Below are 15,619 nucleotides of genomic sequence, written 5' to 3' on the forward strand. Positions count from 1 at the left end.
ACTCTGCTGAGGATTAGAATATAACACTGATGACTCTGCTGGGGATTAGAATATAACACTGTTGACTCTGCTGGGGATTAGAATATAACACTGTTGACTCTGCTGGGGATTAGAATATAACACTGGGGATTAGAATATAACACTGGGGATTAGAATATAACACTGGGGATTAGAATATAACACTGGGGATTAGAATATAACACTGTTGACTCTGCTGGGGATTAGAATATAACACTGTTGACTCTGCTGAGGATTAGAATATAACACTGGGGATTAGAATATAACACTGTTGGGGATTAGAATATAACACTGTTGGGGATTAGAATATAACACTGTTGACTCTGCTGGGGATTAGAATATAACACTGTTGACTCTGCTGGGGATTAGAATATAACACTGTTGACTCTGCTGGGGATTAGAATATAACACTGTTGACTCTGCTGAGGATTAGAAAATAACACTGGGGATTAGAATATAACACTGGGGATTAGAATATAACACTGTTGACTCTGCTGGGGATTAGAATATAACACTGGGGATTAGAATATAACACTGTTGACTCTGCTGGGGATTAGAATATAACACTGGGGATTAGAATATAACACTGTTGACTCTGCTGGGGATTAGAATATAACACTGATGACTCTGCTGGGGATTAGAATATAACACTGTTGACTCTGCTGGGGATTAGAATATAACACTGTTGACTCTGCTGGGGATTAGAATATAACACTGTTGACTCTGCTGGGGATTAGAATATAACACTGTTGACTCTGCTGGGGATTAGAATATAACACTGTTGACTCTGCTGGGGATTAGAATATAACACTGTTGACTCTGCTGAGGATTAGAATATAACACTGGGGATTAGAATATAACACTGGGGATTAGAATATAACACTGTTGACTCTGCTGGGGATTAGAATATAACACTGTTGACTCTGCTGGGGATTAGAATATAACACTGTTGACTCTGCTGAGGATTAGAATATAACACTGGGGATTAGAATATAACACTGGGGATAAGAATATAACACTGTTGACTCTGCTGGGGATTAGAATATAACACTGGGGATTAGAATATAACACTGTTGACTCTGCTGGGGATTAGAATATAACACTGGGGATTAGAATATAACACTGTTGACTCTGCTGGGGATTAGAATATAACACTGATGACTCTGCTGGGGATTAGAATATAACACTGTTGACTCTGCTGGGGATTAGAATATAACACTGTTGACTGCTGGGGATTAGAATATAACACTGTTGACTCTGCTGGGGATTAGAATATAACACTGTTGACTCTGCTGGGGATTAGAATATAACACTGTTGACTGCTGGGGATTAGAATATAACACTGTTGACTCTGCTGGGGATTAGAATATAACACTGATGACTCTGCTGGGGATTAGAATATAACACTGTTGACTCTGCTGGGGATTAGAATATAACACTGTTGACTCTGCTGGGGATTAGAATATAACACTGTTGACTCTGCTGGGGATTAGAATATAACACTGTTGACTCTGCTGGGGATTAGAATATAACACTGTTGACTCTGCTGGGGATTAGAATATAACACTGTTGACTCTGCTGGGGATTAGAATATAACACTGTTGACTCTGCTGAGGATTAGAATATAACACTGGGGATTAGAATATAACACTGGGGATTAGAATATAACACTGTTGACTCTGCTGGGGATTAGAATATAACACTGTTGACTCTGCTGGGGATTAGAATATAACACTGTTGACTCTGCTGAGGATTAGAATATAACACTGGGGATTAGAATATAACACTGGGGATTAGAATATAACACTGTTGACTCTGCTGGGGATTAGAATATAACACTGGGGATTAGAATATAACACTGTTGACTCTGCTGGGGATTAGAATATAACACTGGGGATTAGAATATAACACTGTTGACTCTGCTGGGGATTAGAATATAACACTGATGACTCTGCTGGGGATTAGAATATAACACTGTTGACTCTGCTGGGGATTAGAATATAACACTGTTGACTCTGCTGAGGATTAGAATATAACACTGTTGACTCTGCTGGGGATTGGAATATAACACTGTTGACTCTGCTGGGGATTAGAATATAACACTGATGACTCTGCTGGGGATTAGAATATAACACTACTGGAGATTAGAATATAACACTGTTGACTCTGCTGGGGATTAGAATATAACACTGATGACTCTGCTGGGGATTAGAATATAACACTGCTGGAGATTAGAATATAACACTGTTGACTCTGCTGGGGATTAGAATATAACACTGTTGACTCTGCTGGGGATTAGAATATAACACTGTTGACTCTGCTGGGGATTAGAATATAACACTGTTGACTCTGCCATTTGGGACATATCCAGAGTCTCTCTGTTGATATCATCACTGCTGCCTCCAATGAGATCGTCCGTCATTGGTCGAAGAGGCAGGAAGTGGAAAGTAAAAGCGGGCCACCATCAAGATAAAAAGAACAGGACACACATGACGCAGCCCGTCACCGTGGAAACGAGGGTGACCATGTCTCCACGGGCCCAAGCTTTACTCTCAGAGAGAAGACTCTGACACATAACCGTGAGGGGACTGTGTTGTCAGAGACAAACAGAAAGAGATGCCTGATGGGTACATTGAAGGGCTCATCGTTTCTCATTTTAAAACTTCAGAAATCCTCCATGGTGCTGCATTACAGTGGGACAGGTCCCCAGGGGACGGAGAGAGAGGAGAGGACAGATTACCAGTCATTCAGGGGGCACCGTGTGTGTGTGTGTGTGTGTGTGTGTGTGTGTGTGTGTGTGTGTGTGTGTGTGTGTGTGTGTGTGTGTGTGTGTGTGTGTGTGTGTGTGTGTGTGTGTGTGTGTGTGTGTGTGTGTGTGTGTGTGTGTGTGTGTGTGTGTGTGTGTGTGTGTGTGTGTATGAAGGGTAAACAATGTGGGAATCCTCTAACTTTACTACTACTGGGTAGATATCTGATCTGTGGTGGTCTTCCAGGAGGAAACTTTACTACTACTGGGTAGATATCTGGTCTGTGGTGGTCTTCCCAGAGGAAACTTTACTACTACTGGGTAGATATCTGGTCTGTGGTGGTCTTCCCAGAGGAAACTTTACTACTACTGGGTAGATATCTGATCTGTGGTGGTCTTCCAGGAGGAAACTTTACTACTACTGGGTAGATATCTGGTCTGTGGTGGTCTTCCAGAGGAAACTTTACTACTACTGGGTAGATATCTGGTCTGTGGTGGTCTTCCAGAGGAAACTTTACTACTACTGGGTAGATATCTGGTCTGTGGTGGTCTTCCAGAGGAAACTTTACTACTACTGGGTAGATATCTGGTCTGTGGTGGTCTTCCCAGAGGAAACTTTACTACTACTGGGTAGATATCTGGTCTGTGGTGGTCTTCCCAGAGGAAACTTTACTACTACTGGGTAGATATCTGGTCTGTGGTGGTCTTCCAGGAGGAAACTTTACTACTACTGGGTAGATATCTGGTCTGTGGTGGTCTTCCAGGGGAAACTTTACTACTACTGGGTAGATATCTGGTCTGTGGTGGTCTTCCCAGAGGAAACTTTACTACTACTGGGTAGATATCTGGTCTGTGGTGGTCTTCCAGAGGAAACTTTACTACTACTGGGTAGATATCTGGTCTGTGGTGGTCTTCCCAGAGGAAACTTTACTACTACTGGGTAGATATCTGGTCTGTGGTGGTCTTCCCAGAGGAAACTTTACTACTACTGGGTAGATATCTGGTCTGTGGTGGTCTTCCAGGAGGAAACTTTACTACTACTGGGTAGATATCTGGTCTGTGGTGGTCTTCCAGGGGAAACTTTACTACTACTGGGTAGATATCTGGTCTGTGGTGGTCTTCCCAGAGGAAACTTTACTACTACTGGGTAGATATCTGGTCTGTGGTGGTCTTCCAGAGGAAACTTTACTACTACTGGGTAGATATCTGGTCTGTGGTGGTCTTCCCAGAGGAAACTTTACTACTACTGGGTAGATATCTGGTCTGTGGTGGTCTTCCCAGAGGAAACTTTACTACTACTGGGTAGATATCTGGTCTGTGGTGGTCTTCCCAGAGGAAACTTTACTACTACTGGGTAGATATCTGGTCTGTGGTGGTCTTCCCAGAGGAAACTTTACTACTACTGGGTAGATATCTGGTCTGTGGTGGTCTTCCAGGAGGAAACTTTACTACTACTGGGTAGATATCTGGTCTGTGGTGTTCTTCCCAGAGGAAACTTTACTACTACTGGGTAGATATCTGGTCTGTGGTGGTCTTCCCAGAGGAAACTTTACTACTACTGGGTAGATATCTGGTCTGTGGTGGTCTTCCCAGAGGAAACTTTACTACTACTGGGTAGATATCTGGTCTGTGGTGGTCTTCCAGAGGAAACTTTACTACTACTGGGTAGATATCTGGTCTGTGGTGGTCTTCCAGAGGAAACTTTACTACTACTGGGTAGATATCTGGTCTGTGGTGGTCTTCCCAGAGGAAACTTTACTACTACTGGGTAGATATCTGGTCTGTGGTGGTCTTCCAGAGGAAACTTTACTACTACTGGGTAGATATCTGGTCTGTGGTGGTCTTCCCAAAGGAAACTTTACTACTACTGGGTAGATATCTGGTCTGTGGTGGTCTTCCAGAGGAAACTTATCTACTACTGGGTAGATATCTGGTCTGTGGTGGTCTTCCAGAGGAAACTTTACTACTACTGGGTAGATATCTGGTCTGTGGTGGTCTTCCAGAGGAAACTTTACTACTACTGGGTAGATATCTGGTCTGTGGTGGTCTTCCCAGAGGAAACTTTACTACTACTGGGTAGATATCTGGTCTGTGGTGGTCTTCCCAGAAGGAAGGGGGCAGTGAAGAGAGAGAAGTAGCCAGGTCAGTGATAGGTCTGTGTGTGGAGGGGGGTGGGCAGTGGGGGGGGGGGTCATATACCTCTTGACGACGTCAGCGCCGTTCCAGCAGGCCAGTCCATCGGCGGAGGCGAGCTGGCTCACACACAGCTGATCCGCCAGGCCACCGTAGAAGGTACGGTACAAACGTAGACTGTTCAGGAACTCTCTGTTGAGAGAGACACACAGGTGACCAACACTGGCATACATCCCCACCCCCAGTCCTCTCGAGAGCCTCATAACGCTAAAACGATCATCTAAGCAAACCGAAATCAACAACAAAATATGCCCTGAGACATCTCAACCTGTCTGAACGTGTTGAAGACGTGCTGAGTAGAAAATGAGGACTATAAAGTGACTGGTTAGAGGACTATAGAGTGACTGGTTAGAGGACTATAAAGTGACTGGTTAGAGGACTATAGAGTGACTGGTTAGAGGACTATAAAGTGACTGGTTAGAAGACTATAAAGTGACTGGTTAGAGGACTATAAAGTGACTGGTTAGAGGACTATAAAGTGACTGGTTAGAGGACTATAGAGTGACTGGTTAGAGGACTATAAAGTGACTGGTTAGAGGACTATAAAGTGACTGGTTAGAAGACTATAAAGTGACTGGTTAGAGGACTATAAAGTGACTGGTTAGAGGACTATAGAGTGACTGGTTAGAGGACTATAGAGTGACTGGTTAGAGGACTATAAAGTGACTGGTTAGAGGACTATAAAGTGACTGGTTAGAGGACTATAAAGTGACTGGTTAGAGGACTATAAAGTGACTGGTTAGAGGACTATAAAGTGAGTGGTTAGAGGACTATAGAGTGACTGGTTAGAGGACTATAGAGTGACTGGTTAGAGGACTATAAAGTGACTGGTTAGAGGACTATAAAGTGACTGGTTAGAGGAATATAAAGTGACTGGTTAGAGGACTATAAAGTGACTGGTTAGAGGACTATAAAGTGACTGGTTAGAGGAATATAAAGTGACTGGTTAGAGGACTATAAAGTGACTGGTTAGAGGAATATAAAGTGACTGGTTAGAGGACTATAGAGTGACTGGTTAGAGGACTATAAAGTGACTGGTTAGAGGACTATAGAGTGACTGGTTAGAGGACTATAGAGTGACTGGTTAGAGGACTATAAAGTGACTGGTTAGAGGAATATAAAGTGACTGGTTAGAGGACTATAGAGTGACTGGTTAGAGGACTATAAAGTGACTGGTTAGAGGAATATAAAGTGACTGGTTAGAGGACTATAAAGTGACTGGTTAGAGGACTATAAAGTGACTGGTTAGAGGACTATAGAGTGACTGGTTAGAGGACTATAAAGTGACTGGTTAGAGGACTATAAAGTGACTGGTTAGAGGAATATAAAGTGACTGGTTAGAGGACTATAAAGTGACTGGTTAGAGGACTATAAAGTGACTGGTTAGAGGACTATAGAGTGACTGGTTAGAGGACTATAAAGTGACTGGTTAGAGGACTATAAAGTGACTGGTTAGAGGACTATAAAGTGAGTGGTTAGAGGACTATAAAGTGACTGGTTAGAGGACTATAAAGTGACTGGTTAGAGGACTATAAAGTGACTGGTTAGAAGACTATAAAGTGACTGGTTAGAGGACTATAAAGTGACTGGTTAGAGGACTATAAAGTGACTGGTTAGAGGACTATAGAGTGACTGGTTAGAGGACTATAAAGTGACTGGTTAGAGGACTATAAAGTGACTGGTTAGAGGACTATAGAGTGACTGGTTAGAGGACTATAATGTGACTGGTTAGAGGACTATAAAGTGACTGGTTAGAGGACTATAAAGTGACTGGTTAGAGGACTATAAAGTGACTGGTTAGAGGACTATAAAGTGACTGGTTAGAGGACTATAAAGTGACTGGTTAGAGGACTATAAAGTGACTGGTTAGAGGACTATAAAGTGAGTGGTTAGAGGAATATAAAGTGACTGGTTAGAGGACTATAAAGTGACTGGTTAGAGGACTATAAAATGACTGGTTAGAGGAATATAAAGTGAGTGGTTAGAGGAATATAAAGTGAGTGGTTAGCGGTGGTGAACTGAGACAATGTACTCACTTCCTCCTGGTAACCAGGGTGTTTCCTGTTTCTCTGATGGAGGCTTTGAGAGGGATGGACTCTCTAGCACCGTCCTGCTGGCCACTGACTGACTGGGCAGGCTGTCTACTGGGGTGACCACATACTTTATACACCTGGAGCACAACAAACACACAGAACAATCAGCTGATGTACAGCTCCTAGTGATAGAGAGCTCCTAACAGGGTGCAGTGGCATGATGTCTCCACTAGATGGACCCAGAGGACTCTGGACACTAACAGGGTGCAGTGGCAGGATGTCTCCACTAGATGGACCCAGAGGACTCTGGACACTAACAGGGTGCAGTGGCAGGATGTCTCCACTAGATGAACCCAGAGGACTCTGGACTCTAACAGGGTGCAGTGGCAGGATGTCTCCACTAGATGGACCCAGAGGACTCTGGACACTAACAGGGTGCAGTGGCAGGATGTCTCCACTAGATGGACCCAGAGGACTCTGGACTCTAACAGGGTGCAGTGGCATGATGTCTCCACTAGATGGACCCAGAGGACTCTGGACACTAACAGGGTGCAGTGGCAGGATGTCTCCACTAGATGGACCCAGAGGACTCTGGACACTCTCCTAACAGGGTGCAGTGGCAGGATGTCTCCACTAGATGGACCCAGAGGACTCTGGACTCTAACAGGGTGCAGTGGCAGGATGTCTCCACTAGATGGACCCAGAGGACTCTGGACACTAACAGGGTGCAGTGGCAGGATGTCTCCACTAGATGGACCCAGAGGACTCTGGACACTAACAGGGTGCAGTGGCAGGATGTCTCCACTAGATGGACCCAGAGGACTCTGGACACTAACAGGGTGCAGTGGCAGGATGTCTCCACTAGATGGACCCAGAGGACTCTGGACACTAACAGGGTGCAGTGGCAGGATGTCTCCACTAGATGGACCCAGAGGACTGGTCTCTAACAGGGTGCAGTGGTAGGATGTCTCCACTAGATGGACCCAGAGGACTCTGGACACCCTCCTAACAGGGTGCAGTGGCAGGATGTCTCCACTAGATGGACCCAGAGGACTCTGGACACCCTCCTAACAGGGTGCAGTGGTAGGATGTCTCCACTAGATGGACCCAGAGGACTCTGGACACTCTCCTAACAGGGTGCAGTGGCAGGATGTCTCCACTAGATGGACCCAGAGGACTCTGGACACTAACAGGGTGCAGTGGCATGATGTCTCCACTAGATGGACCGAGAGGACTCTGGACTCTAACAGGGTGCAGTGGTAGGATGTCTCCACTAGATGGACCCAGAGGACTCTGGACACTCTCCTAACAGGGTGCAGTGGCAGGATGTCTCCACTAGATGGACCCAGAGGACTCTGGACTCTAACAGGGTGCAGTGGCAGGATGTCTCCACTAGATGGACCCAGAGGACTCTGGACTCTAACAGGGTGCAGTGGCAGGATGACTCCACTAGATGGACCCAGAGGACTCTGGACTCTAACAGGGTGCAGTGGCAGGATGTCTCCACTAGATGGACCCAGAGGACTCTGGACACTAACAGGGTGCAGTGGCAGGATGTCTCCACTAGATGGACCCAGAGGACTCTGGACTCTAACAGGGTGCAGTGGCATGATGTCTCCACTAGATGGACCCAGAGGACTCTGGACACTAACAGGGTGCAGTGGCAGGATGTCTCCACTAGATGGACCCAGAGGACTCTGGACACTCTCCTAACAGGGTGCAGTGGCAGGATGTCTCCACTAGATGGACCCAGAGGACTCTGGACTCTAACAGGGTGCAGTGGCAGGATGTCTCCACTAGATGGACCCAGAGGACTCTGGACACTAACAGGGTGCAGTGGCAGGATGTCTCCACTAGATGGACCCAGAGGACTCTGGACACTAACAGGGTGCAGTGGCAGGATGTCTCCACTAGATGGACCCAGAGGACTCTGGACACTAACAGGGTGCAGTGGCAGGATGTCTCCACTAGATGGACCCAGAGGACTCTGGACACTAACAGGGTGCAGTGGCAGGATGTCTCCACTAGATGGACCCAGAGGACTGGTCTCTAACAGGGTGCAGTGGTAGGATGTCTCCACTAGATGGACCCAGAGGACTCTGGACACCCTCCTAACAGGGTGCAGTGGCAGGATGTCTCCACTAGATGGACCCAGAGGACTCTGGACACCCTCCTAACAGGGTGCAGTGGTAGGATGTCTCCACTAGATGGACCCAGAGGACTCTGGACACTCTCCTAACAGGGTGCAGTGGCAGGATGTCTCCACTAGATGGACCCAGAGGACTCTGGACACTAACAGGGTGCAGTGGCATGATGTCTCCACTAGATGGACCGAGAGGACTCTGGACTCTAACAGGGTGCAGTGGTAGGATGTCTCCACTAGATGGACCCAGAGGACTCTGGACACTCTCCTAACAGGGTGCAGTGGCAGGATGTCTCCACTAGATGGACCCAGAGGACTCTGGACTCTAACAGGGTGCAGTGGCAGGATGTCTCCACTAGATGGACCCAGAGGACTCTGGACTCTAACAGGGTGCAGTGGCAGGATGACTCCACTAGATGGACCCAGAGGACTCTGGACTCTAACAGGGTGCAGTGGCAGGATGTCTCCACTAGATGGACCCAGAGGACTCTGGACACTAACAGGGTGCAGTGGCAGGATGTCTCCACTAGATGGACCCAGAGGACTCTGGACTCTAACAGGGTGCAGTGGCATGATGTCTCCACTAGATGGACCCAGAGGACTCTGGACACTAACAGGGTGCAGTGGCAGGATGTCTCCACTAGATGGACCCAGAGGACTCTGGACACTCTCCTAACAGGGTGCAGTGGCAGGATGTCTCCACTAGATGGACCCAGAGGACTCTGGACTCTAACAGGGTGCAGTGGCAGGATGTCTCCACTAGATGGACCCAGAGGACTCTGGACACTAACAGGGTGCAGTGGCAGGATGTCTCCACTAGATGGACCCAGAGGACTCTGGACACTAACAGGGTGCAGTGGCAGGATGTCTCCACTAGATGGACCCAGAGGACTCTGGACACTAACAGGGTGCAGTGGCAGGATGTCTCCACTAGATGGACCCAGAGGACTCTGGACACTAACAGGGTGCAGTGGCAGGATGTCTCCACTAGATGGACCCAGAGGACTGGTCTCTAACAGGGTGCAGTGGTAGGATGTCTCCACTAGATGGACCCAGAGGACTCTGGACACCCTCCTAACAGGGTGCAGTGGCAGGATGTCTCCACTAGATGGACCCAGAGGACTCTGGACACCCTCCTAACAGGGTGCAGTGGTAGGATGTCTCCACTAGATGGACCCAGAGGACTCTGGACACTCTCCTAACAGGGTGCAGTGGCAGGATGTCTCCACTAGATGGACCCAGAGGACTCTGGACACTAACAGGGTGCAGTGGCATGATGTCTCCACTAGATGGACCCAGAGGACTCTGGACTCTAACAGGGTGCAGTGGTAGGATGTCTCCACTAGATGGACCCAGAGGACTCTGGTCACTAACAGGGTGCAGTGGCAGGATGTCTCCACTAGATGGACCCAGAGGACTCTGGACACTCTCCTAACAGGGTGCAGTGGCAGGATGTCTCCACTAGATGGACCCAGAGGACTCTGGACTCTAACAGGGTGCAGTGGCAGGATGTCTCCACTAGATGGACCCAGAGGACTCTGGTCACTAACAGGGTGCAGTGGTAGGATGTCTCCACTAGATGGACCCAGAGGACTCTGGACACTAACAGGGTGCAGTGGCAGGATGTCTCCACTAGATGGACCCAGAGGACTCTGGACTCTAACAGGGTGCAGTGGCAGGATGTCTCCACTAGATGGACCCAGAGGACTCTGGTCTCTAACAGGGTGCAGTGGCAGGATGTCTCCACTAGATGGACCCAGAGGACTCTGGAAACTAACAGGGTGCAGTGGCAGGATGTCTCCACTAGATGGACCCAGAGGACTCTGGACTCTAACAGGGTGCAGTGGCAGGATGTCTCCACTAGATGGACCCAGAGGACTCTGGACTCTAACAGGGTGCAGTGGCAGGATGTCTCCACTAGATGGACCCAGAGGACTCTGGACTCTAACAGGGTGCAGTGGCAGGATGTCTCCACTAGATGGACCCAGAGGACTCTGGACACTAACAGGGTGCAGTGGCAGGATGTCTCCACTAGATGGACCCAGAGGACTCTGGTCTCTAACAGGGTGCAGTGGTAGGATGTCTCCACTAGATGGACCCAGAGGACTCTGGTCTCTAACAGGGTGCAGTGGTAGGATGTCTCCACTAGATGGACCCAGAGGACTCTGGTCTCTAACAGGGTGCAGTGGTAGGATGTCTCCACTAGATGGACCCAGAGGACTCTGGTCTCTAACAGGGTGCAGTGGTAGGATGTCTCCACTAGATGGACCCAGAGGACTCTGGTCACTAACAGGGTGCAGTGGCAGGATGTCTCCACTATTCGGACCCAGAGGACTCTGGACACTTTCCTAACATGGTGCAGTGGTAGGATGTCTCCACTAGATGGACCCAGAGGACTCTGGCCACCCTCCTAACAGGGTGCAGTGGCAGGATGTCTCCACTAGATGGACCCAGAGGACTCTGGACACTAACAGGGTGCAGTGGCAGGATGTCTCCACTAGATGGACCCAGAGGACTCTGGACACTAACAGGGTGCAGTGGCAGGATGTCTCCACTAGATGGACCCAGAGGACTCTGGACACTAACAGGGTGCAGTGGTAGGATGTCTCCACTAGATGGACCCAGAGGACTCTGGTCTCTAACAGGGTGCCGTGACAGGATGTCTCCACTAGATGGACCCAGAGGACTCTGGTCACTAACAGGGTGCAGTGGCAGGATGTCTCCACTAGATGGACCCAGAGGACTCTGGACACTTTCCTAACATGGTGCAGTGGCAGGATGTCTCCACTAGATGGACCCAGAGGACTCTGGACACCCTCCTAACAGGGTGCAGTGGCAGGATGTCTCCACTAGATGGACCCAGAGGACTCTGGACACTAACAGGGTGCAGTTGCAGGATGTCTCCACTAGATGGACCCAGAGGACTCTGGACACTAACAGGGTGCAGTGGCATGATGTCTCCACTAGATGGACCCAGAGGACTCTGGACTCTAACAGGGTGCAGTGGCAGGATGTCTCCACTAGATGGACCCAGAGGACTCTGGTCACTAACAGGGTGCAGTGGCAGGATGTCTCCACTAGATGGACCCAGAGGACTCTGGACACTCTCCTAACAGGGTGCAGTGGCAGGATGTCTCCACTAGATGGACCCAGAGGACTCTGGACTCTAACAGGGTGCAGTGGCAGGATGACTCCACTAGATGGACCCAGAGGACTCTGGTCTCTAACAGGGTGCAGTGGCATGATGTCTCCACTAGATGGACCCAGAGGACTATGGACACTAACAGGGTGCAGTGGCAGGATGTCTCCACTAGATGGACCCAGAGGACTCTGGACACTCTCCTAACAGGGTGCAGTGGCAGGATGTCTCCACTAGATGGACCCAGAGGACTCTGGACTCTAACAGGGTGCAGTGGCAGGATGACTCCACTAGATGGACCCAGAGGACTCTGGTCTCTAACAGGGTGCAGTGGCATGATGTCTCCACTAGATGGACCCAGAGGACTATGGACACTAACAGGGTGCAGTGGCAGGATGTCTCCACTAGATGGACCCAGAGGACTCTGGACACTAACAGGGTGCAGTGGCAGGATGTCTCCACTAGATGGACCCAGAGGACTCATCTAAAGTAATGTCAGGATCATCAAATAGATTCAGTTATGGGATAGTTTTGTTTTCAGCTGATGGTCTATGTTGAAGTGAGCCAGTCTAGTGTACACTACACTACTCACTGTAGTCTATGTTGAAGTGAGCCAGTCTAGTGTACACTACTCACTGTAGTCTATGTTGAAGTGAGCCAGTCTAGTGTACACTACTCACTGTAGTCTATGTTGAAGTGACCCAGTCTAGTGTACACTACTCACTGTAGTCTATGTTGAAGTGAGCCAGTCTAGTGTACACTACTCACTGTAGTCTATGTTGAAGTCAGCCAGTATAGTGTACACTACTCACTGTAGTCTATGTTGAAGTCAGCCAGTATAGTGTACACTACTCACTGTAGTCTATGTTGAAGTCAGCCAGTATAGTGTACACTACTCACTGTAGTCTATGTTGAAGTCAGCCAGTATAGTGTACACTACTCACTGTAGTCTATGTTGAAGTCAGCCAGTATAGTGTACACTACTCACTGTAGTCTATGTTGAAGTCAGCCAGTATAGTGTACACTACTCACTGTAGTCTACGTTGAAGTGACCCAGTATAGTGTACACTACTCACTGTAGTCTATGTTGAAGTCAGCCAGTATAGTGTACACCACTCACTGTAGTCTATGTTGAAGTGAGCCAGTCTAGTGTACACTACTCACTGTAGTCTATGTTGAAGTCAGCCAGTATAGTGTACACTACTCACTGTAGTCTACGTTGAAGTCAGCCAGTATAGTGTACACTACTCACTGTAGTCTATGTTGAAGTCAGCCAGTATAGTGTACACTACTCACTGTAGTCTATGTTGAAGTGAGCCAGTATAGTGTACACTACTCACTGTAGTCTATGTTGAAGTGAGCCAGTCTAGTGTACACTACTCACTGTAGTCTACGTTGAAGTCAGCCAGTATAGTGTACACTACTCACTGTAGTCTATGTTGAAGTGAGCCAGTATAGTGTACACTACTCACTGTAGTCTACGTTGAAGTGAGCCAGTATAGTGTACACTACTCACTGTAGTCTATGTTGAAGTCAGCCAGTATAGTGTACACTACTCACTGTAGTCTATGTTGAAGTGAGCCAGTATAGTGTACACTACTCACTGTAGTCTATGTTGAAGTCAGCCAGTATAGTGTACACTACTCACTGTAGTCTATGTTGAAGTCAGCCAGTATAGTGTACACTACTCACTGTAGTCTATGTTGAAGTGACCCAGTCTAGTGTACACTACTCACTGTAGTCTATGTTGAAGTGACCCAGTCTAGTGTACACTACTCACTGTAGTCTATGTTGAAGTCAGCCAGTATAGTGTACACTACTCACTGTAGTCTACGTTGAAGTGAGCCAGTCTAGTGTACACTACTCACTGTAGTCTACGTTGAAGTCAGCCAGTATAGTGTACACTACTCACTGTAGTCTATGTTGAAGTGACCCAGTCTAGTGTACACTACTCACTGTAGTCTATGTTGAAGTGACCCTGTCTAGTGTACACTACTCACTGTAGTCTATGTTGAAGTCAGCCAGTATAGTGTACACTACTCACTGTAGTCTATGTTGAAGTGAGCCAGTCTAGTGTACACTACTCACTGTAGTCTATGTTGAAGTGAGCCAGTCTAGTGTACACTACTCACTGTAGTCTATGTTGAAGTCAGCCAGTCTAGTGTACACTACTCACTGTAGTCTATGTTGAAGTCAGCCAGTATAGTGTACACTACTCACTGTAGTCTATGTTGAAGTCAGCCAGTATAGTGTACACTACTCACTGTAGTCTACGTTGAAGTGAGCCAGTATAGTGTACACTACTCACTGTAGTCTATGTTGAAGTCAGCCAGTATAGTGTACACTACTCACTGTAGTCTATGTTGAAGTGAGCCAGTATAGTGTACACTACTCACTGTAGTCTATGTTGAAGTCAGCCAGTATAGTGTGCACTACTCACTGTAGTCTATGTTGAAGTGAGCCAGTATAGTGTACACTACTCACTGTAGTCTATGTTGAAGTCAGCCAGTATAGTGTACACTACTCACTGTAGTCTATGTTGAAGTCAGCCAGTATAGTGTACACTACTCACTGTAGTCTATGTTGAAGTCAGCCAGTCTAGTGTACACTACTCACTGTAGTCTATGTTGAAGTGAGCCAGTATAGTGTACACTACTCACTGTAGTCTACGTTGAAGTGAGCCAGTATAGTGTACACTACTCACTGTAGTCTATGTTGAAGTCAGCCAGTATAGTGTACACTACTCACTGTAGTCTACGTTGAAGTGAGCCAGTATAGTGTACACTACTCACTGTAGTCTACGTTGAAGTCAGCCAGTATAGTGTACACTACTCACTGTAGTCTATGTTGAAGTGAGCTAGTATAGTGTACACTACTCACTGTAGTCTATGTTGAAGTCAGCCAGTATAGTGTACACTACTCACTGTAGTCTATGTTGAAGTCAGCCAGTATAGTGTACACTACTCACTGTAGTCTATGTTGAAGTCAGCCAGTATAGTGTACACTACTCACTGTAGTCTATGTTGAAGTCAGCCAGTATAGTGTACACTACTCACTGTAGTCTATGTTGAAGTCAGCCAGTATAGTGTACACTACTCACTGTAGTCTATGTTGAAGTCAGCCAGTCTAGTGTACACTACTCACTGTAGTCTATGTTGAAGTGAGCCAGTCTAGTGTCCACTACTCACTGTAGTCTATGTTGAAGTCAGCCAGTATAGTGTACACTACTCACTGTAGTCTATGTTGAAGTCAGCCAGTATAGTGTACACTACTCACTGTAGTCTATGTTGAAGTCAGCCAGTATAGTGTACACTACTCACTGTAGTCTATGTTGAAGTGACCCAGTC

At 47.3% G+C, this 15,619-nt stretch overlaps 1 protein-coding gene across 1 annotated transcript in view; it reads right to left on the reverse strand.

Moving 5' to 3' along the window:
• Window positions 1-4,963: 4,963 nt before the first annotated feature.
• Window positions 4,964-15,619, reverse strand: part of gpc5a (glypican 5a) — a gene marked incomplete at its 3' end in the record, with an annotated part of 77,216 nt that continues 66,560 nt past the window's right edge. The window contains exons 4-5 of the mRNA XM_055913316.1: window positions 6,994-7,127; window positions 4,964-5,089 (exon numbers count right to left, since the gene is read on the reverse strand). Of these exons, the coding sequence (XP_055769291.1) occupies window positions 4,964-5,089; window positions 6,994-7,127 (260 nt within the window). The remainder of the gene's footprint in view (window positions 5,090-6,993; window positions 7,128-15,619) is intronic.

The sequence above is a fragment of the Salvelinus fontinalis genome, unplaced genomic scaffold (genome assembly GCF_029448725.1).
Source record: "Salvelinus fontinalis isolate EN_2023a unplaced genomic scaffold, ASM2944872v1 scaffold_0297, whole genome shotgun sequence".
NCBI classification, from domain to species: Eukaryota; Metazoa; Chordata; class Actinopteri; order Salmoniformes; family Salmonidae; genus Salvelinus; species Salvelinus fontinalis.